At 35.1% G+C, this 24,392-nt stretch overlaps 2 protein-coding genes across 3 annotated transcripts; both read right to left on the bottom strand.

The window, feature by feature from the left end:
- Positions 1 to 316: 316 nt before the first annotated feature.
- cib3 (calcium and integrin binding family member 3) lies at positions 317 to 11,999 on the bottom strand (the record flags this gene model as incomplete). Of its 2 annotated transcripts, XM_079819083.1 has the most annotated exons (6): positions 317 to 338; positions 3,048 to 3,243; positions 8,751 to 8,898; positions 11,009 to 11,120; positions 11,231 to 11,265; positions 11,949 to 11,999. In XM_079819083.1, 6 exons carry the CDS (start codon positions 11,997 to 11,999, stop codon positions 317 to 319), a joined length of 564 nt encoding a protein of 187 aa, XP_079675209.1. The 2 variants fall into 2 exon arrangements, with proteins under 2 accessions (XP_079675209.1, XP_079675210.1); XM_079819084.1 differs by lacking the exons at positions 11,009 to 11,120; positions 11,231 to 11,265.
- Positions 12,000 to 15,426: 3,427 nt separating this feature from the next.
- On the bottom strand, positions 15,427 to 22,408 carry admp (anti-dorsalizing morphogenic protein; the record flags this gene model as incomplete). The annotated part of the gene is made up of 5 exons (XM_079819404.1): positions 15,427 to 15,848; positions 19,940 to 20,135; positions 20,218 to 20,340; positions 20,429 to 20,565; positions 22,111 to 22,408. The coding sequence occupies 5 exons, from the start codon at positions 22,406 to 22,408 to the stop codon at positions 15,427 to 15,429; spliced, it is 1,176 nt and encodes a 391-aa protein (XP_079675530.1).
- Between the last annotated feature and the right edge of the window lie 1,984 nt (positions 22,409 to 24,392).

The following is a 24,392-nucleotide window of genomic DNA, read 5'->3' as shown; positions in this document are numbered from 1 at the left end:
GAGGCGCCATTTATATGGTCAGTAATGGAGCTTGGACGTCATCCGGTGGAAGCGTTTGGTACTGCGCCAAAACAAAATCTCACTGAAAGCTCATTTTTTGAGATATCAACCTAAAATTTGGAACAAAACTTGTTCAGATTTTTGGCTTTGATTTTCTTGCAGTGGGTGACAGTTAACAGGTTAAACATTAATATTCTTCTTAGTATTAAATTTGACGTGTGCGACACCATCTGTTCCTGACTTCTGAATCTGCAGAGAAAGTTCTTACATTGTCTTTTGAATGTAAATGTCCTGCTGGTCAGTGTCCAGATGATCTTCATATCCTGATGTGAAAGGTGCTAGAAGAGAGAAGATTAAGATCTTATTAACAGCAAGTTATAATACACACACATATATATATACACACACACACACACACACACAGTATATACACCGATCAGGCATAACATTATGACCGGTGAAGTGAATAACACTGATGATCTCTTCATCACCTGTTAGTGGGTGGGATATATTAGGCAGCAAGTGAACATTTTGTCCTCAAAGTTGATGTGTTAGAAGCAGGAAAAATGGGCAAGCGCAAGGATTTGAGTGAGTTTGTTGCTCTCCGTGTGTTTTTCCGTAGTCTCCGGTCGTGTTCATATGTAAATTGCGTGAGCTTATTTTGTTCATTAGATCGAAAGATCTGAAAAAACCCATTCATTAACCCACCCATAGACCCTCCACTCGAAGAAATCTGGACAGAAGTGGTTGAAAGTGGACAAAAGAGACGGATTTAAACACCAGGTGTAAACGGTATTTCTCCCTCGTCCACTTGTGATCCGATTGACCAAAACGCATCTCAAAACCAGCTGTAAACAACTTTGCTGCTGCAATGTACAAATAGTGTACACTGAATCCTGAAAAGTTATTTTTTCTTGAGTGTTTTGGTGTGCTTACATTTATGAATTATATGGACTCCTTATATAAATTGGTTATTTGGTGTCCTTTTGGAGCCTCCAAGTGTCCTTTTTTGGAAATACTTAAATTTACCATAAAAAAAGCTTGCAGAAAATATTTATGTGAGAATCCCCCTTCAATCTAATGGCTTACTTTACTGGATACAGCAAATAATGACAAAATTAACAAGATAAATGGAGTGTGTATATGTATATGTATATTATATATATATATATATATATATATATATATATATATATATATATATATATATATATATATATATATATATACACACACATACACATATATATATATACAACACATTTGGGATTTTCCTTAGTTGTCAGTTATAATCATCAAAATTAAAAGAAATAAACAGTTGAAATATATCAGTCTGTGGGTAATGAATGAATATAATATACAAGTTTCACTTTTTGATTGGAATTAGTGAAATAAATCCCCAAAATGAATAGATTTTTTAGCTTAAAACAAACAAAATGTTTGGGACAGAAACAAGATAGCAAACAGAAACAATATTACTTTTCTTACCCCATTGGCAGATCATTTAGCTTGTTTTAAGCAAAAACTCACTTCAATTTTATTTTATTTTCCAGAAAACAAGAAAAAATATCTTATGTTATTTTACTTACCTTGTAAATGCTTCTTGATTTAAGAACTTCTAGATATATTTAGACTAGAAACAAGACAAAAAATACTAAATAAGAGCATTTTTTTTGCAGCGCACACATATAAATACAAATGCACAAAACTGCAAGTTTAGGACTAAGATAGTCTGTAATTCGGCCTTTATTACTCATTTAATAAATGTCTACATTAAAAATGAAATAAAATTAGATATTAACCTACATTTTTGACAAATTATCACGGTTACAGGTAGTGTTACCACAGTAAACCCATGATAAATGTTGGTGAAGTGTTGGTTGAAAAGTATTTTAACTGACTTGGCTCAGTGTTTCTCCTGATTTGCATGTTAGTATTTTTAAAGCTACACTGTGTAACTTTTTTAGTTTATTCTTAGCTAAAAACACTTAGTTCTTTCAAAAATATATGTGCTCATTAATGTATATTTACTTCTTTCAAGTAATAAAGTATTCTCGTAAGTTTATAATATGCCATAGAAAATACATACGGGTAAGGGGTTCGAATGCGGGTCGCCATGTTGCTCCTCCATCTTGAAAGTACATTAGCCAAAGAGGGACATACCCGTAAATTCAAGCTTCGCCTTTCGCGTTTTAACACTCGATGGCACCGTGTCGAATGTGGACGAGGTCGAACTGAAAGTTAATCTTGGACTAAATTGGCCACCGTAGGAGTTAAAACGAAATCGGAATTGAGAGGAACAGAAACTAATATTCACTGGATGGTCATATACCTTTTCACCACTAGATGGGGGAAAATATCACACAGTGTAGCTTTAAGTCAGTGCAGTTTCAACTGGCTTTAAAGTAAATTAAATCACCGAGAGATTTGCAGCTTGTACCAGAGACCTCTACGCCAACCTTGAACGCTTCTCACGGGTTGTTTAGTGGTCATGTGATCGAAACACTTGCGAGTTGCGCTGTGCACAAGTAGCTCTTTCATTCCGTTTTCGGCGCGTTAAAGTTTCCCTAGCCTAAAATCTTGTACTGCCACCTTGTGTTGACATTGGGAAACTGCACAATTTGTAAATTATGCGGCGGGCCACATATAATATATTTTAATAGACACACTGCGGGCCGTTTGAAATTCATCCCCGGGCCGCATTTGCCCCGCGGGCTGGACTTTGGACACCCCTGCACTAAAGAGTATGTAACTCGTGGTTTTAGGGTTAATGAAAAAGTGCAGGTCATGTGAAAGTTACCTGATTTTATCTTACCATGAGATTAAAGACAACTTTGCACAGAGTGGGTTAAGTAATAGTATCACAGCAGTTTCATGCTAACACACATCATGATTGATTATGATTATAATGCTTAGAAACACTGACCCATAGACAACCACTGGGAACAGGTCAACATATTCAGACCACAGATGCTCTAAAAACAGAGCTTATTTAAGCCTCAATGTTCCTTTAAAATCAAAAAAAGAAAAGTGTGTGTAACTGTTACCTGAGGAAATCAGGCGCTCTCACGATCATGTGCTGGAAATCCTCCAGAGATAATCGCCCGTCGTTGTCCAGATCCGCTTCATCGATGACCTTCTCGCACACCATCCGCACCTCATCCTCGGTCAGCTCGTTGCGGGTCAGTCTGTTTAAGGTTTTCTCCAGATCGGATTTACAGATGAAGTCATCGTTGTTGAAATCTGGAGGGAAAAACGAGACGAGGACGAGTTCTGTTAGCACTTCTGCAATCACGAATAAATGTGAACATTGTTTATTATGAAAATGACGTAATTTCAGTTTAAAATGTAGTTTAAGTTACAAATAAAATAAATTTAAATTGCATGTAAAATGCATTGATCAATAGCGCAACTTTCATGTAGAAAAAAGTTATTTTTAAAGCTACACTGTGTGATATTTTCCCCCATCTAGTGGTGAACTTGTTTATGACCATCCAGTGAATTTTAGTTTCTCTTCCTCTCAATTCCGATTTCGTTTTAACTCCTACGGTGGCCGATTTAGTCCAAGATTAACATGGCTTCCAGTTCGACCTCGTCCACATTCGACACGGTGCCATTGAGTGTTAAAACGCGAAAGGCGAAGCTTGAATTTACGGGTATGTCCCTCTTTGGCTAATGTACTTTCAAGATGGAGGAGCAACATGGCGACCCGCATTCGAACCCATTACCCGTATGTATTTTCAATGGCATATTATAAACTTACGAGAATACTTTATTACTTGAAAGAAGTAAATATACATTAATGAGCACATATATTTTTGAAAGAACTAAGTGTTTTAGCTAAGAATAAACTAAAAAAGTTACACAGTGTAGCTTTAATGCACCTTTCAAAGACATTTAGCAATTCATTACCAAAATAAATCATTATCCAGATTGTAACCTTTAACTTTTTATACATAAATTAACCCATTTTAAATGTGTATTTATTTATTAATACATAAAGGTGCACTATGTAACATTTTTGCAGTAAAATACCCAAAAGCCACTAGGCCAGTGTTATATATTTTGTTCAGTTGAGTACTTACAATATCCCAAATTTTGGGATTTTGCTATTTTAACCAATGAACTGGGACGTATGAGGGCGTGGCCTGTCGATGACATCATAATTTTTAACTTATATGTTTCATATAATAGAACCGAAGCTATAGGTTGTGAATTTAAACATTTCTCGTTTACCAGCGGCAAAAGTCAGGAGGACTAGCCGAGGTAAGGCTGTTCCAGGCGGTTTACATGAGCGCGAGGGGATCGCCAGGTCCAGGATCTCACAACATTTTTAAATAGGCGCTATCTTTATAAATAAACCACAGATTTGAACTTTAAACAACTACATTCTCAACTGAACAACTCTTAAAATGACAATTCGTGACACAATAACAGTAGTATTTTTCTATTTCGCGGCCGCACACAACCTCTATGAAAAGCGCAAAAGGACGCGCGTAAATTCCGCTTCAAACGCTTGCTTTATACGCGTGTCCATCTCGCTTTGGACGCTGCAACACCCTTAAGTTATTCTCTTAGGTAAGGGGAAATCGCCCTTTAAGTATCATACTTGAGGGAAAAACTTAAGGTGCTTTATGCAACCGGGCACTGGGGCATGTTCAAGCTCAAACCGGTGCGCAACGTTTCGCTACATAGTTAATTAATTAGTTAATTAATAATCAGAATTGGACCTTAAACTATGTGATCATTTAATTATTAATTAAATGAATTAAAATGATTTTACCTTCATGTTGTTTCAAATGGTTTTCTAATGGAAGCTTGTTTCCGCCACCAAATACATATATTTTTAAATATAATTGGGACTTTTTATCTCGCAATAAAATGTTTCTTGCAATTCTGACTTTATAATTTGCAATTGCAACATTTTATCACACATTTCTGACTTTATAACTCGCAATTAATTTATATCTCGCAATTCTGACTTTATATCTTGCAATTCTGACGTTATAACTCAATGCTGACTTTATATCGCGCAATTCTGACTTTACATCTCCCAATTCTGACGTTATAACACAATTCTGACTTTATATCTCGCAATTCTGACTTTATAATTCGCAATTGCAACATTTTATCACACATTTCTGACTATAACACAATTCTGACTTTATATCTCATAATTACAACTTTATATCACACAATTCTGACTTTATAACTCGCAATTATATAAAATAAAAATAAAAAAATTGCCTTATTTTTTATTCCACAACGGAAACAAATTTCCATATTTTCACACAAAAAGGATATTTTCTTCATAATGTCGATGAAAGATTGAGACGGACTGGTGATTTACTTATACTTGCAACTACACTGGACAAACAATTTTCTGAAGTCATGCGTTGGCTTTGTTTTTGGGGTCTGTTTCTCACACACAGCTATTATATGGCTTTGTAGCATAATATATATATATATATATATATATATATATATATATATATATATATATATATATATATATATATATATATATATATATATATATATATATATATATATATATATATATATATATATATATTATGCTACAAAGCCATATAATAGCTGTATATATATATATACACAACTAAAAGCACATGATTAAATAAAGACCATTTGGCCCTTTGTTCAAATATTATATTTGGAGCATATTGCATGACGCGTAGATGTGCTTGGACTCAATTAATTTACTTTGAGATAATGCATTGATACATGCGGACATAAAATGATTTTTTTTGGTGAACTATCCATTTAAAACAATTCAAAAACAACTCAAATGATTTCTTTACTAGTTTGGAAGTGATATCTACCGTTTTTCTCTTTTCTAGAATAAGATATATTGTTTTATTTATGTCATGTATAATTTATTACAAGACACCCATAGTCTATATGCTTTGAACATTCTCAACAATGCATCCTTCTGTATGTCCAGTCAGAATAATTTCAACATGCTCTCTTGTTCAAAGCATTGATCTCTATTGTTTGAGAGCGTGATCATTTACCCCGTGTTAATGTTGCATGAGAACAGAGTCTTTTCTGATGACAGCAGCCGATCAGGTTCCCTGAGATCTTTTAATTAGACATCCGCATCAACACAGATATGAACAGAGCTTTTCATAGGTAGTTCCCTCTTGAATTATTGATGTTCATGTGTCAGTTAAGGTTCTGCGGGTTCATCTCTACATGAATAGGAACAGAAGATTGAGGTCAGGTCATAGTATCAAATGATTTCATACACACTGACTTACACTCCCAGTCAAAGGTTTGGAAACTGTACTATTTTGGTTGTTTTTGAAAGAAGTCTCTTCTGCTCACCAAGGCTGCAGCAAAAACAGTATTATTGTGAAATATTTTTGCAATTTAAAATAACTTTTTAAATATATTTTAAAGTGCAATTTATTTATTTATTATATTCATTACTCTCATTAACACCATTATTTGCTGCTCAAGAAACATTTATTATTATTATCAACGTTGAAAACAGTTGTGTACAATATTTTTCAGGATTATTTAATGAATAGAAAGTTCATTTATCTGAAAAATAAAGCTTTTGCAATGTTATAAATGTCTATACTGTCACTTGATCAATTTAAGGCATCCTTGCTTAATAAATGTATTAATGTTTTTAAGTTAAATTAATAAAATTATTACCGACCCAAAACTTTTGAACGGTAGTAGGCCTACAATGTTGCAAAATCTTTCTAGTTCAGATAAATGCTGTTCTTTTGAACTTTCTATTCATCAAATAATCCTAAAAAATCTTTTACACAACTGTTTTCATCATTGATAATAATCATAAATGTTTCTTGAGCATCAAATCATCATATCAGAATAATTTCTGAAGGGTCATGTGACACTGAAGACTGGAGTAATGATGATAAATTCAGCTTTGATCACAGGAATACATTACACTTTATTGTTCACATAGAAAACAGCTATTTTACATTTTAATAATATTTCACAATATCTCAGCTTTTTATTATTTTTTATAACGTAAATGTAAAAAAGACTTATTTCAAAAACAATCAAAATAGTACAGTTTCCAAACTTTTGACTGGGGGTGTATATCTACGTCCTTTGAGGGTTATTATTGTTAACTCAGACTAATAAAAACATTTTTGTTCATTAGAATAGCTTTTTATTTCCAATGTGTGAACAGCTTGAAACGAAATTTGAAAGAAAAAAAAAAAAAAAAAAACGAGACCTTCCCAGGTTGTCATGAGCATTTGGAATTTTAAATACAATTTTTAATATATTTTCTTGATATAGTATTTTATTTTAATTTCGGGATAAAATGTGCTTTATGAAATTCACATGCCTATTCTGATCTAATTAGAACTTTCAGATAAATCTGGTGCAATACATACAATCATTAAACATTTTAAAGAGGCTATAAGAATTGTAATGTATTAATCACTTTTTATTGGCAATGTGTGAACAACTTGTAACAAATCTTAAAAAACGAGGCCTTCCGCGACATCCTAGGTTTGTCTATGAAAGCCTGTAACTGATTTTTATGCGAAGGACTCGGGTCGTTTTTGCCGCGAAATTCAAAAGAGTGTGACGGTTAGGCGCACTCCCGCGAGCCTCTCTTCCGTTCAGTGACACATAAATTAATTATATTATATGCAGGAAAATGTCGAAAGAGCCTATCTGTAGCTACTGTACTGTCAAAGTGCCATGCAAAGAAAACGAATTCATTCAAACCAGTCTCACAGAGCCATAGTCGGTCTCAAATATACTTAAATAACAGTAATTTTAATTACCTCATCTGTCGACACTATGCCGGTGAATGGCACAGCTGGTGTAACCATATCCACATCGCTATGATCAGATGATTTATTAACTGCTGTTTCTCACCGCTGTCACTTTTGTTGTGTTTATTTTGTTAATGAGACGAAAATGGGCATTACATTTACATATTCATCTAAACGTCGACGGATAAGGAACTTCGTCGTGTCGTGTGTATCAGTTGAATCACTTTCAACCTTGTAAGTCACGTGTCCGCGAGCACTGAATTCTTCATTAAGCCCCTTTAAAAACTTCAACTTATTTAATTCAGTTGACAAGGTAACATTTCTATCTTTGTTTAGTTAAAGTTGAAGCATGAAAATTAAAATTACTAACTGGAAATAAATAAAAACTAAAACTGGGGGCACATAACAAAATGACTAAAATGAAACCAAATTTAAAATGAAAACTGTAAATATGAATTTAAAACATGAAAACAAATTAATAAAAACTATATAAATAATTGTTACAGAACATCAGTCAGAACATCAAGTGATTATTATTCAATTAAATCCTACTCATCATTCTATGATGATTGTAATTAATGGTTGAATGAGTATATATTTATACTATACCCTATATAACTATACCTATATAATATATATAACTATATAATATATATACTATACCTATATTTAACTAACCCTAGAAAGGATTGCTTGTTCTGCGTCAAAATGTTGATTGACGGTGCGGTCACATTTACCGTTGACCGGCGAAATTTTGCGGGTGAAATCCAGTAGTTTTGCGTAAGGGCGAAAGATTTTCGCACACAGATTTCGCTTGTGTGTAAGTTGGTCACATGAATTCACCGCGCTGAACAACACAAAACTGCTTGGTTTAAAAGTTACTTGTGAGTTTATATGCTATGACAATAGATTATGGACTTTTTTGCCCGCAAAATTTCCTGACCGCACCTTAAGACTGACCGTAGATCTTAAAAGCGTAATACGCCTTCAGGTCCCGCGGGGCCATTTCACTGAGCACTGAAAACATGTCCAGAAAGTCGTCCAAAGTCATGTTTCCTTCTCCGTCCTCTGAGAAGACCTCAGCGATCCTCTGCCTGAATGGGTTATCCTAAATAGAAGATGACATTTTATTCTTAAAAGTATAGCAGCAGTTCGTAAGTACGGCCTATTTTATGTACGCTTACTTTTTACTTAAACAAAAATCATACGATTTACATCGTAGGTATTCATATGAAATTGCCACCTTTAACATTAAAATGATCATTAAAGGGATAGTTCACCCAAAACATTAAATTCTGTCATCATTTACTCACCCTCATGTCGTTCCAAACCCATAAAACGTTCGTTCATCTTCACAACACAAATGAATATCGTTTAAAAATCTGAGAGATTTCTGTCCCTCGGTTGACAGCTATGCAACTTCCACTTTGACTCTTCTAAAAGTTCATAAAGAGATTGTAAAACTAATCCAAATGAATTTTTGGTCCAAATTTTCGGAAGAGACTCGATCGCTTTATATGATGAACAGATTTAATTTAGGCTTTTATTCACATAAACATTCATCAACTTACACATCAGTTATGGTAAACAGAAACTCAAGCATTATCGCTTGACGTGTGAGAACCAATGAGATTCATTCTAGTGTTACGCGTCACGTTTGAGCTTCTCAAGAACCAATGAGGTTCATTATGTTACGCGTCACGTTTGAGCTTCTCAAGAACCAATGAGATTCATTCTCGTGTTATGCATCACGTTTGAGCTTCAGCAAGAACCAATGAGGTTCATTCTGGTGTTACGCATCACGTTTGAGCTTCTGCAAGAACCAATGAGGTTCATTCTGGTGTTACGCATCACGTTTGAGCTTCTCAAGAACCAATGAGGTTCATTCTCGTGTTACGTGTCACATTTGAACTTCTCAAGAACCAATGAGGTTCATTCTCGTGTTACGTGTCACGTTTGAACTTCTCAAGAACCAATGAGGTTCATTCTGGTGTTACACAGCACGTTTGAGCTTCTCAAGAACCAATGAGGTTCATTCTCATGTTACGTGTCACGTTTGAACTTCTCGAGAACCAATGAGGTTCATTCTCATGTTACGTGTCACGTTTGAGCTTCAGCAAGAACCAATGAGGTTCATTCTCGTGTTATGCATCACGTTTGAGCTTCAGCAAGAACCAATGAGGTTAATTCTCATGTTACGCATCACGTTTGAGCTTCTCAAGAACCAATAAGGTTCATTCTCGTGTTACACGTCACGTTTGAGCTTCTCAAGAACCAATGAGGTTAATTCTGGTGTTACACATCACGTTTGAGCTTCTCAAGAACCAATGAGGTTCATTCTCATGTTACACGTCACGTTTGAGCTTCTCAAGAACCAATAAGGTTTATTCTCATGTTACGCATCACGTTTGAGCTTCTCAAGAACCAATAAGGTTCATTCTCGTGTTACACGTCACGTTTGAGCTTCTCAAGAACCAATAAGGTTTATTCTCATGTTACGCATCACGTTTGAGCTTCTCAAGAACCAATAAGGTTCATTCTCATGTTACACGTCACGTTTGAGCTTCTCAAGAACCAATAAGGTTTATTCTCATGTTACGCATCACGTTTGAGCTTCTCAAGAACCAATGAGGTTAATTCTCGTGTTACACGTCACGTTTGAGCTTCTCAAGAACCAATAAGGTTCATTCTCATGCTACACGTCACGTTTGAGCTTCTCAAGAACCAATGAGGTTCATTCTCATGTTACGCATCACGTTTGAGCTTCTCAAGAACCAATGAGGTTCATCCTGGTGTTACACATCACATTTGAGCTTCTCAAGAACCAATGAGATTAATTCTAGTGTTACGCGTCACGTTTGAGCTTCAGTAAGAACCAATGAGGTTCATTCTAGTGTTACGCGTCACATTTGAGCTTCTCAAGAACCAATGAGATTCATTCTGGTGTTACACATTACGTTTGAGCTTCTGTAAGAACCAATGAGGTTCATTCTGGTGTTGCATGTTTAATGAATGAAAGTCTTATGGGTTTGGAACGACATGAGTGTGAGTAACTGCGTCTCTCAAATGCTACAGGATATTTTCTCTTCACAAACACTTCACAAACACTTGATTAAAGAAGTCAGGAGGATCTGATGACGCTTAACCCCACCAAGACTGCGATCAATTAGTAGGAGTTTCATAATTGATGAGGAACACAGCAGTGAGACGCGCCGTACCTTCAGCTCCGGCATGCTGCCAATCAGCTCGTACGGCAGACGCACGTCCGGTCGGCCGGTGTAGTCCAGCGGCACGAGCTGTGGAGCTAAATCATGGTATCGATGAAACAATCTGAGGAAAGCCAACATGCATTCATAACTCTTTTGAACGCTTCTTCTATTACGCAAGTCTATAACAAGTTTTTAGCCACATTAAACAAACAAAAAAACTGGGTATCTCACCTCAGAATCTCTTTTCTGGTGAAATAGGTGCAGTCCTTCAAAATTAAGCAAAAACAGGCAATGATTTACAATTTGTATAATTGTGTGAGTTAAATTATAATGAGGTGCATACATTTAATATCAATCTTAAGTATTATCTTGACCATTTTAACGACCTTGCTATAGAGACTATATCACAAAAGTGCACTAATTTGTACAGTTTTCGAATGTAATTGCATTTTTAAGATGCAGGTGAGAAATACACAGTTCAAATGTTTGGGGTTGTGTGTGCAAAATAATTGAATGCCTTTTAGCAAGTCAGTAAAGACATTTATAATGTTGCAAAATATTCTATTTCAAATAAACACTGTTCTTTTGGAGCTCTCAGTTCATCAAAGAATTCTGAAAACAAGAAAATATTAATCAGCACAACTGTTTTCAACACTTATAATAATCATAAATGTTTCTCGAGCAGTAAATCCTCATATCAGAATGATTTCTGAAGGATCATGTGACACTGAAGACTGGAGTAATGATACTGAAAATTCAGCTTTGATCACAGGAATAAATTACATATTCAAATATATTCAAATAGAAAATGGCTATGTTAGATTTTAATAATATTTCACTGTTTTTAATGTATTTTTGATTGAATAAATGCAGCCGAAAAAGCATGAAAGATTCTTACCGCCCCCAGAGTGTGCTGTAATATCCAGAATAATGGTCTGAAATGACTGACCTGATATGCGTCCAGTTGCTGGGATGTGAAGATGGTCTGTTTGTTCCCCATCCTCGCAGTGCCATGGCAAACTCCCTGCCGTCTGCAGGCGTATGCCAGCAGATATTTCAGATATGAAATACTGGCACAAAGGCCGCAGTGAGACAGGGCAGATCAGGTGTCGGCCTTTAGTTCTTTTATAATGGCAGTATTTCATCATTTAGCTGCCATGAATGGCGGTCTCTCTTGGACGTGAATGCGTCCTGTCGGTCAAGTGGGGAGCAGGGCTCACAGCGTCAGATTACTGACCCATTCACACACTGCAGGAAGTGGCAACCTGCAATTGTTTTATAGAAGAGCTGTTTTTTTTACTTAACAGTTAAAAAGTTCAGCAATATTAAATAATATTTTTGACTTGAATAAAACAAGTTATTTTAGATTAATGATTATGATTAAGGTATACAGTATATATTGTATACAGTAAATGTAATTATTTACTCGTTAGACTATAATATGATGAAATTTAGTATAAAAATAACAATTCAATTCAATAATTGTGTATATGTGTGTGTGTGTGTGTGTGTGTGTGTGTGTGTGTAAGTGAGGTGTGTGTGTCTGTGGGCATGTTTTTGTGAAATATCAGGACACAAATGTGTATAATGACATGGGTATTACAAAAAGAGGGTGAAATATGAGGACGTTCCCCATGTCCTCACTTTTCAAAATGCTTATAAATCACAGAATGAGTTTTTTTTCACAGAAAGTGAACTACACAGTCTCCTGTGATGGGTAGGGGCAGTGTGTGTGTGTGTGTGTGTGTGTGGGCATGATTTTGTGAAATATCAGGACACAAATGTGTATAATGATATGGGTATGACATAGGTATTACAAAAAGAGGGTGAAATATGAGGATGTTCCCCATGTCCTCACTTTTCAAAATGCTTATAAATCACTGAATGAGGTTTTTCACAAAAAGTAAACTGTGCAATTTCCTGTGATGGGTAGGTTTAGGGGTAGGGGCAGTGTGTGTGTGTGTGTGTGTGTGTGTGTGTGTGTGTGTGTGTGTGTGTGTGTGTGTGTGTGTGTGTGTGTGTGTGTGTGTGTGTGTGTGTGTGTGTGTGTGTGTGTGTGTGTGTGTGTGTGTGTGTGTGTGTGTGTGTGTGTGTGTGTGTGTGTGTGTGTGTGTGTGTGTGTGTGTGTGTGTGTGTGTGTGTGTGTGTGTGTGTGTGTGTGTGTGTGTGTGTGTGTGTGTGTGTGACGGGTAGGTGCAGGGGCAGTGTAAAGGGATAGAAAATACGGTTTGTACGGTATAAAAACCATTGCGCCTATGGAATGTCCTCATATTTCACAAAAACAAACATGTGTGTGTGTGTGTGTGAGAGAGAGTGTTGTGAGTGTGTGTGTGAGAGTGTTGTGAGTGTGAGTGAGTGAGAGTGAGTGAGTGAGTGAGCGAGTGTGTGTACTGTGACAGTTAAGCAATATAATCTAAGCCCATTAAGTTTGTATTTGACTTCTGTCCTCGTTATTCTCTCTGGTCTGTTGTTGTTGTTTTGAGTGAAATCTGACCGAGGCATGAGATTCAACTCTTTTTTTCCTGATTTCATTCATTTTCCTGTGTGTTTTGACTCCAGATCTTGTTAAAAGAAGTCTGGTGTATTGTGTTAATATCGGCACATGCATCTCAATTATGGCATTAAATATGCAAGCATTGGTGCACTCGTTGACCATTGTGAGTTTAATTGGTTGGCAGAGGCTGAGCAGTATCAGTTCATCCTGTGGAAGCCCTGCAGCTGTTTTACCTCTTACCCCTTCTCTCTCTCTCTCTCTCTCTCTCTCTCTCTCTCTCTCTCTCTCTCTCTCTCTCTCTCTCTCTCTCTCTCTCCCCCTCTATAGGAGGAGATCAGCTATACCTGTCACCTGTTGCTTTTGTTGGCACTTTTCCTATATGACCCCATGGGAAGGCACACGGACAGTCTGGAGGGATTCAGATCAGATGCCGTATATAACAGAGCAGAGAGACTACATGTGTTGAGTTTGACAGGTGTGTTTGTGCTTGTGCTTTTTTCCTCACTGATGATGTTTGGATCTGAATCTCACTAATGGGCAGATTGATGCAGACAGAGGATGGAGGGAGGAGGAAGATGGGAGAAGGAATGGGGGAAAAGATAAAATGGGAGAAGAAAAGAAAGTGGGGAAAGGTGGAAGAAAATGGGGGAAAATAGGGGAAAAGAAAAAGTGGAAAAGATAAAATGGGAGAAGAAAAGAAAGGGGGAAAGGTGGAAGAAAATGGGGGGAAATAAAAGGGGAGGGGAAAATGAAAAAAGAATACAGGGAAATAAACAGTGGGGGAGAAAATGGGAAAAGAAAATGAAAAGGAAAAAAGAAATGGGAAGAACAAAAAGAAAAAGAATGAAAAAGGGGGAAAAGAAATAAAGGCGAAGAAAAAAGGATACAGGGAAAAAGGGAGAAAAAAGAAAAAGTGTAAAATGAGGGGAAAAGATAAAAGGAGAAGGGAAAAGAAAGGGAGGAAGAAAAAATGCAAAAAGAATACAAGGAATTAAAGAGGAAAATAAACAGAAGGGGAGAAGAGGGGGAAGAAAAAAATGGGAAAAGAAAAAGAGGGGAAATTAAAACATAATGGTTGAGGAAGAAGAGGAGGAGAAAAAGGGGAAGATAAAATGGGAATAAGAAAATTGGGAAATTCTGAGGAAAAAAGAGGATAAAATGACAATGAAAGATGGGGAGAAAAAAGGAAAAGGAAATAAAGAGTGAAATGAAAAGAGAGGAAAGGGGGAAACAATTGGAAAGAAAAGAGGGTAGATAAAAGGACATGGGGGAAAGAAAAAATGGAAAAAGAATACAGGAAATAAAGGGGAAAATAGATATAGTGAAATAGTGAGGGAGAAAAAAGAAAAATAGGATAATAAATGAGGAAAAGGAAAAGGGAGGAAGGAAGGAAAAGGGGAAAATAGTGAAACATGAGGGGAAATGAAAGGGGAAAGATAACAGGACATGGGGAATGAAATGGAAAAAGAAAAGATGGGGAGAAAATGGAAAGAATTGAAAGGGGGAAATGGGGAAGAAAAGGGGGTAAAAGGACAAGGGGGGGGTGGAAAATAATACTTTATTTACTTGTTTTTTTTTTTCATTTACTAATTACAATTTTTTTCATAACATTTGTCGACTGATCCCAAAACTCCCTGTTTATTTACATGCAATAATTCATGCATTTTGGCGATGAAAAATGTAATATCTCTACTCTTCATAACTAAGGTAAGCTCGAGCGGAACCCGTTCAAGGATTTATCGATTTTGTGAAAAAGAAAAATGTTTGGAAAGTAATTTTTGTGTAAGAATTTATTTAGACTTTATAATAGTTCACAACATGCAATATACAAATGTACATCTTTTACAAGTGACCGACTCAAGCTCCTCTATATATTAAAATTTGATGTCTATTTACATATTTTACAGTTTGATCCCAGTCCCGATTCCCGGGCTCAGTGGCAGCCGCAGCTTCCCGCCACCATGTCGTCGTACTGCTTCAGAACCACGTTCTCGTCGTCGTCGAAGTACAGCAGGTTAATGCTGAAGAGTTTGTCCGGGACGCAGCAGGGCGTCTCGATGCCTTTGGTCAGCTTGAGGGCGTTGATGATGGACTGGACCGTGGCGTGGTTGGTCGGCCTCATGTTCTGACCCAGGGGGAACGGACAGGAGCCTTTGCAGTGGTAGGCGTTGTATCCGCGCGGAGACACGATCCAGCCCGACCAGCCGATCTCCTCGAAGTCCACGTACAGAGGCTGCCGCTGACAGGGCATCTTCTCTCCGCTGTCGTCGTAGTCCGCGGAGCGAGCGGTGCGTCGGGCCGCTGCGGGGAGAGGGAGGCTGGGGAACGGGAGACTCGGACCAACCGGAGAATCGACTGAAGCGGAAGAGAAAGAGGAGCAGGTTAGAACGAGCCCAATATCATCATCCTGCTGTGAGGAACACATAACTTAAACATTTCATTTCATTCTTTTTTATACTAAATTTTCTATATTACTATATTAAAAGTAGCCTACCCAATTCATACAAAAAAAAATATGTGTAAAATCATCATTGAGAGTGTATTTCTCACATATTTTTTTTTTTTAACTTAAAATAGTTATTTTTTTATATTTTTACTATATTAAAAGTATGTAGGCCTACCCAATTAAAATATAATATTATTATAAACGTGTAAAATCATTTCTAGTCAGTTATTTGTGCATCATTGAGAGTGTATTTCTCACGTATTTTTTTTTTTAACTTAAAATAGTTATTTTTTTATATTTTTACTATATTAAAAGTATGTAGGCCTACCCAATTAAAATATAATATTATTATAAACGTGTAAAATAATTTCTAGTCAGTTATTTGAGCATCACTGAGTGTATTTTTCACGTATTTATTTATTTTTTACTTAAAATAGTTATTTTTTTATATTTTTACTATATTAAAAGTATGTACCCAATTAAAATATAATATTATTATAAACGTGTAAAATCATTTATAGTCAGTTATTTGAGCATCATTGAGATACTATTTTGTGTATTTTTCACGTATATTTTTTTTAAATAGTTATGTTTTTAAATATTTTTACTATATTAAAAGTGTACCCAATTCATACAAAAAAAAATGTGTAAAATCATTTCTAGTCAGTTATTTGAGCATCATTGAGAGTGTATTTCTCACGTATTTATTTTTTTTACTTAAAATAGTTATTTTTTTATATTTTTACTATATTAAAAGTAGGCTATGTAGGCCTACCCAATTAAAATATAATATTATTATAAACGTGTAAAATAATTTCTAGTCAGTTATTTGAGCATCACTGAGTGTATTTTTTACGTATTTATTTATTTTTTTACTTAAAATAGTTATTTTTTATATTTTTACTATATTAAAAGTATGTACCCAATTAAAATATAATATTATTATAAACGTGTAAAATCATTTATAGTCAGTTATTTGAGCATCACTGAGTGTATTTTTCACGTAGGCCTATTTATTTATTTTTTTACTTAAAATAGTTATTTTTTTTATATTTTTACTATATTAAAAGTATGTACCCAATTAAAATATAATATTATTATAAACGTGTAAAATCATTTCTAGTCAGTTATTTGAGCATCATTGAGCTACTAATATTTTGCTAATAAAAGTGTATTTTATTTTATTGTACTATATTTTTACTATATTGAAATACATACTAATATTTTGTGTAACAGTGCATTCATTTTTAGTTAACTAGTTATATTGATCATGTAACTGATACTATTTATACTGTTTTGTGTATTTTTCACGTAGGCTATACATTTTTTGTTAAAAAAGCTATTTTTTTATATTTTTACTATATTAAAATTATGTACCCAATTCATACAATTTTTTATTATTATTAACATGTAAAATAATTTATTTTCAGTGTTATTTTAGCATGATTGAGCTACTAATATTTTGCTAATAAAAGTGTATTTTATCATGTATTTATTTTTATGTAGGCCTACTATATTTTTACTATATTGAAATACATACTAATATTTTGTGTAACAGTGTATTTATTTTTTAGTTAACTAGTTATATTAATCATGTATTTGTTTCTATATTACTATATTAAAAATATGTACCCAATTCATACTAAAAAACATTTATTTACATTATAAATGTGTAAAATCTGTTATTTTAGCAGCATTTTCTGTAAAAGAGTATTTTAAGAGTTTTTATGTATTTATTTATTTAGTTAAATAGTTATAGATTTTATCTTGTATTTATTTTTTATATACTATATTTTTACTGTTTTATTTTGCGATTATAAAAGTATGTACCCAATTCATACTAAACAATTACATTATAAATGTGTAAAATAATTTCTATTCAGTGCTATTTTAGCATCATTGACATACTAATATGTTATATCAATATATTGAATTCGTTTTAGATTTATATTTTAACTTTAGTTAAAGCTTCAGCAATTTTGTTTTGTATTTTGTAATTTTTATTAATTTTTTATTTGTCTATAAAATATGTTTTAAAAAATCTAGCTGAAATATGTTCATTTAATATTTGATTTCAGCTAATGCTTATTGTATTTCAAGTAAAGGGTAACTTTTTTGCGCTCTAGCGGTTAATAAACAGAACTGCATGCGTCTTGTGGAAGAACATTGCAGCCGGAGCTACTTCTCTCTGTTTATGTCTATGGCGAGTCACGCAGGGACTGTGCTCCTCCGCCGCAGTACCGGTAACCGGTCTGAAATAGTCCCAATATAAACAATCATTATAAGTGTACCATAATGATTCAGGGTAAGACAAAAACACGGTTTGGATAATTAATTCATGTTGTACATTTTCATAATATAACTTTTGTAAATCTTGAACACAGAAAAAGTCACTGACAGCAGCTTTGAGTATAATAACGCTGTTTCTATTACATTCCTATGTGCTTTTATACTCGCTATAGTACTGTACTGCATTATTTTATTTATTTAAGTGCTTTTATACCCGCTATAGTACTGTACTGCATTGTTTTATTTATTTAAGCATTATTTATTTATTTAATTTATTTTTTAATTTCATATATACTGTATTTTATTTACTACTATCACTATTTTTTTTTTTTTTTTTTTTACTCCCTGGTTTGAATAAGCCCTGGTTTAGAGCAAGATGTCTGAAATTTATTTATTTGAATATACACGTTTTGAGACACTCTAAGAAAATTGAGATATTAAAGAGATGCATACACTCAAAAAAATGAACTTTCACTGTTGTTAGTTGCACTCAAATCATCCTTGTTCACATTACTTAAAAAACTCATGTAACTAAATTTCCTGAGTTGTTTCTACTAAAAATAAGTATTGTCAGCTTTACTTAATAAGTGTTTGTTCGGTCAACTTAACATTGCTGAGTGAAACGAATAAACTGGGCAGTGGATCTGTAGTTCCCAGCATGCTTTGCAAGGGACTGCATTAGGAGAGAAAATGTAGGGATTGAAGTGTTATTTTATCTTTTTCGGTAAAGGGAAAGATGTTTTTAGTTTATGTTATGTGCAGTTATGTTGGACATTTAGAGGAGTTTCTGTCATTTTGTGGTTACCATTATGCAGAAGAGTGGCTGTGTTTAGGCTGCGGCCACTCATTTATTGGATGGGCTTCCTGTTCCCAATTAAGTTATTTTTGAATTTTGTTTCTAAAAATAAGCTTTTTGTTATATTTAATAGTTTTCCACTTACACTTGTAGAGCAAGTAGTTAATTTAATAAGGTAAATTAAATCAATAAATGTTTTCACCTAACATAATAAATTTAACATAACATTATTTAGTAAACTGAACATAAATATTATGTAACAGTGACAAATTCAACTGGTTTGTATTTACTTAAAGAAATTTTGTCAGCTTTACTTAACTTTCTTTTGTTCATATAACTCATGGGCGTCGGAAGCAAAAAAATGTGGGTGGGTCCTCAGAATTTTTTTTGAGTAGATGCCAATTACATTAAATACAAATATACTGCTTTACTTGCTAAACGTATAGCTCGGAAAGACAAAATTACGGAAATCGCCTTATTATTTAGAGAGGCAGTAGTGTAGGGGTAAAACTCACGGCATCTAGTTTTGACACAAATCGACCCACGGTTCGAGTCCAGCTTCCGCCGAACTCAATCTTTTCCGTTTTCCCATCACATATCAAATCGGAAAGGCATTTATTTTCAATACAAATTAAGAAAATATTAGAAAAGTGGAAATAAAGCGTCTAATATGTGTTTAATAATAAGTGTTTATCGATTAGGGGTAGGTAAACAGACATGTGCTGAATGTGAGAGACGATAAAAGTGAGTGGGTCCAATATCATTGATCGTAAAAAGTGGGTGGGACTTGTCAATGGTTACTTACAATGGTTCCGACGCCCATGATATAACTAAATTGTCATTTGTAAAAATGACTCAATATAGTTGTGTGGAACCACTTGACGCAGCTTTTTTAAGTGTAGGTATATGTCCTACCTTTAGGAGGGGTGTCCAGAGAAGCGGCCCGTCTGCCGTCGTCGGTGAAGAGCACCAGCATGGGCTGTTTGCTGTGATGGTGATGACGGCCTGATGCGAAGCGCACGGTTTTCAGGTCCATCTGAAGACCTGCAAGAGTCCTCACCGTGACCAGCAGACCCAGATTACTGCGCTCATCTGACATCCAAGAGCGCACCTTTGAGATCAACACAAACTGAGTTAGCACAAGCAACTAAAACAGCTCCAAAGATAGCTCTAAATCTTTCGTTGAGACGTACGGCTTGAGTGATGGTAAAAACCTCCCAGCCGGTGGAATGGACTGGGACCAGCCTGGACGAAAGAAGCTTCTTCCCTTGTGAGACGTTCTTTTTGCTGCTATCGAGAACCTGATAGACACTGACCTGTGTAAAAACACCACTTACATGATTAGCCTGAAGAACCAGAAGTGCGTCATGTGCTTTTCCGCGGGTGGGTAAAGAAGCAGCGTACCTGACAGAAGTGATGTCTGTTGAAGGTGAGGGATGCTTGAGGTCTGAGCTTGAACAGATGCAGCTCGGCCGTCAGGATCTTCTCACTCTTGGCCACCGTGGACATGTTGAAGAGAAACTCCACGTGCTCACTGTGCACTGAAGAGAGATGACAAGAGAGAGAGTTCATGATGTGAAATGACACGTACTTTATCCATACACCTTATCTCAGGGCTGGAACCATCATCCTAACCTTCATATTCAGATTAGCAGCTGATCGAGCCATTCTCAAAACCTCACATTTAAATATTCTGATACATGCTTGACTAAAGTTACATTTAACACTAAAACATACACTTTCTTATGCAATTCTACATTTCATAGTTCTAATTTTGTTTATAAAGTTATGTTTAGTTTTGTAGACAAATATATTCAGTCCTAATTACAAATTGTAATCCGTTACTAATTCCAAATTACATGGCACATATTCTAGTAACGTATTCGATTTCATTACACATTTAAGGTAATGTAATCAGATTACTTTTAGATTACTTTGGACCTAACTCGTTTATCACATTGATTTGAATAGGATAATCATGTACCGTATTTATATAAGAAGAAAATATTTTTCATTCTTTGTTATCAACAACATGAAGTGCATTAAATATTATGTCAGGGTTTCTCAGACAGGGTCAGTGAGTTTAATGAAAAGCCATTAAGTAATTAAATCATACAAATAATTATTTTATCATTAAACATTTTAAAATGAAAACCAAATTGATTTACCTCCTTGTAGTAGTGTGAATAAATGAATTATGAATAATGTACTGCCATTGTGAGAATAACATGTAATCAATAAAAAGTAACTGCTTACAAGTATTTTAAAATGTAATATAATCTAATTACAAATACATCATTTTTGCAATCTGACTACATAATCTAGATTAGCACTTACTATATTTAATTTTGATTATTTTACATGAGAAAAAAACAACAACATCAAAATCTATGTGAACCCCTTCAATACAGATGAAAAAACATGTTAAGCTGGTTGTTGAGAAAATGGAGTCTGTATTGTTTTGTACAGTTGCACTTTTGTATTTGTGCACTCTAAAAAAAGATGGGTTGTTTCAACTCATGTTTGGGTCACATATGGACAAACTCAACCGTTAGTTTAACATTGTTTTAAATTTGAAACCCAATGGTTAGTTTATATATATATATATATATATATATATATATATATATATATATATATATATATATATATATATATATATATATATATATATAAATGTAAACCCAACAGTTGGTTTAATTTTTAAAATTTTAAAACCAACGGTTGATTTATATTTTTAACCCCAATGATTGGTTTCATTTTTTCAATTTTAAACCCAACGGTTGTTTTAATTTTTAAAACCCAACGGTTATTTAATTTTTTTTAAAATTTGAAACCCAACGGTTGTTGTTGTTTTTTTGTTTTTTTTAAAAACAACCGTTGGTTAAGGTTTACATTTTTTACATTTTGAAACCCAACGGTTAGGTTTGTCCATGTGACCCAAACGTGATTTGAAACGTCCCATCATTTTTTGGGAGTGTGAGCATTGAGTGAAGACGACAACTGCTTTCCAACACTTTTCCATTCCAATTGTTCCTTTTTGCTTCCACTGTCCCACTTCAATTGAATAAAGAAATCAGTCTTACGTCTATCGAAGAAACTGCGGACCGTGTTTCCCTCCAGGAGCGTCGGGTCTTTGGTGACTCCGTCCACATCCGCGATGGTGTTGTACAGGTCCAGCATGTACTGAGGAGGCTGTTTGTGTCCCCGAGCCAGCGCGGCGGGAGGATCCTCCATCCCAAACACCTCCAACAGCCTCTTGATCGCCTCGGAGCGCACTTCTTCAGACTCGTTCTGCACCGTAAAGTGGTTTTCCAGGTGATTCTGAGCCGGTCTGCTGATGGCGAGCCCCACCAGAGAGATCCAGATCACTGCGGGCAACATGATGGGAAAATCCTCAGAGATGGTCTTTGGTAGCTGGAGCTGGAGCTGGATTGAATGAAGCTCCACCGGATTGCCACCGTTTTATATGATGTTGGCAAAGTCTTCGGTCAACAGCCATAAAGAGCTGCTATTTAGTCGCAAATGTAAATCAACAATCAGTGAATGTAAAGCAAATCTAATGGCGGTGTTAACGAGGTGCGAACAGGACTGGTGGTCCTCTGGCGAGATCCTGGAGGAAATTAGTGTTTATCGAATGCGCATTGCTGTAAATACGCCTTATATATTTAGACAGAAGATAAAACTATAGGTAAGATATTTTATCACGCTACATTTCGCTCGTCTATGTGGCTTTGAGGAGTGTTTTGTACGCAGTTTGCGCGCGGCGGGTGGTTAACTTCCTTCTGAATGGATCCATTAATTGAGACAAAACGAGGATAATGTGATACAGGAACAATTATTTCGACAGCATGCGCCCTGTGTTTTCATGTTAATGGCACACACACCTGCTCAAACAGAGATTTGAGTCTGAGCAAATGAAAAATCGCCTCATCTCGCATGGCTCGCATGTTAATGAGAACATTAATGAACATTTGCATGAATGAGCTCAAGCCTCGTCGAGTTTGAATCAATAGATAGTTAATGTAAGTGTGCGCGAGTAATTTTGCTGGGTGGTTTAGACTTCTTTAATTTCTCATCGGATGTGTTTGTTTTCATTAGGGGCTCATTATAGTGTGTCTGAATCCCCTGATCCGTCTGGCACTGTGGGGAGATTTCTTCATTCTAACGGATCCAACAAGTTTAATGGATGGCAGGAGCTCTTCTTATATTATGCCATAGGTGCTTGATGCTTGAAATTTGATTCAAATCCTGTTAATATTGAAGAAAGTCAAACATAAATAGTGATGAAAGCCAAAATATTGAGTGCAATGGGAGTATATTGACTGAGTAATCCACTATTTTGTAGAGGGGGGTCAACTTGACAACGTTCACATGAGATTTGGAGCCAAATTACAGAGGGGTAAAAATGACTTTAAAAAGATGGCAGCATCATTATTTTATTTTTACACAGAGATTGGTTAGTCTTTTAGTGAAATATGTTGACTTTAGCAATCTTTGTTGCATTATATGCCAACGGCGACAGTTCAAAAATGGAAAAAAAGCACTTCTTGTGTTTTTTGCCCCAAGTTTGCACGCCTGTAACTCAAGAAGTATTAAAGATATCTTAAAATCCTTTTAGATTCTGGTTCTTAACAAACTTTTCTTTTGGTATGTGCCTTTTAAAGGTCCTATATGGTTCAATCTCAGAGATATGGAGATCATAATGCGGCTCCATGAGTAAATTGGTAACACATTTTCAGTGACCACTTTGCAAAGACTGATACTTTTTTCTTTAAAAGAGGAACATCTGAACAACCGATAATGTTGAATCTAGAAATGTACCTTGTTTTGTTTTTTTCTACCGACACAATTGCATGGATAGAACATACCTGAGTGCCATAAAAATGCATTTTTCCAAAATTTGCATTCCTGTTACTCAAAAAGTATTAAAGATATCTCAATATGATTATAGATTCTGGTTCTTAACAAAGTGTTCTTCTGAAATCTTCATTTCCAAGGCCCTATGTGGTTCAGTCCCATAGATATGGTCATCCCAATGCAGCTCCAAGTTCAATTTGTTTACCATTTTCAGTGGACAAAAAACAGATGTGGTTCATTTTGCACACAGCTGATATGTATTGCATTTAAAAGGGAATGTTTGAACTGAAGGATAAATAAAATTGAAACTAGAAATGGATCTTGTTTCCCACTTTGAAAAGTTACCCACGTTTGGTTTTATACCATTGAAAATATGTAAAAATCCAACCATTTGAACATGGAGTCGCACTGGGAACCCCATAGCTATGCGATTGAACCATATAGGGCCTTGAAAAATACGATTTCAAAAGAAAAATGTATTAAGAATAAGAATCTAGAAGGATATTAC

The sequence above is a fragment of the Gobio gobio genome (assembly GCF_949357685.1).
Source record: "Gobio gobio genome assembly, chromosome: 6".
NCBI classification, from domain to species: Eukaryota; Metazoa; Chordata; class Actinopteri; order Cypriniformes; family Gobionidae; genus Gobio; species Gobio gobio.
The sequence above is the reverse complement of the archived record's forward strand: the minus strand, read 5'-3'. Positions and strand labels throughout refer to the sequence as shown.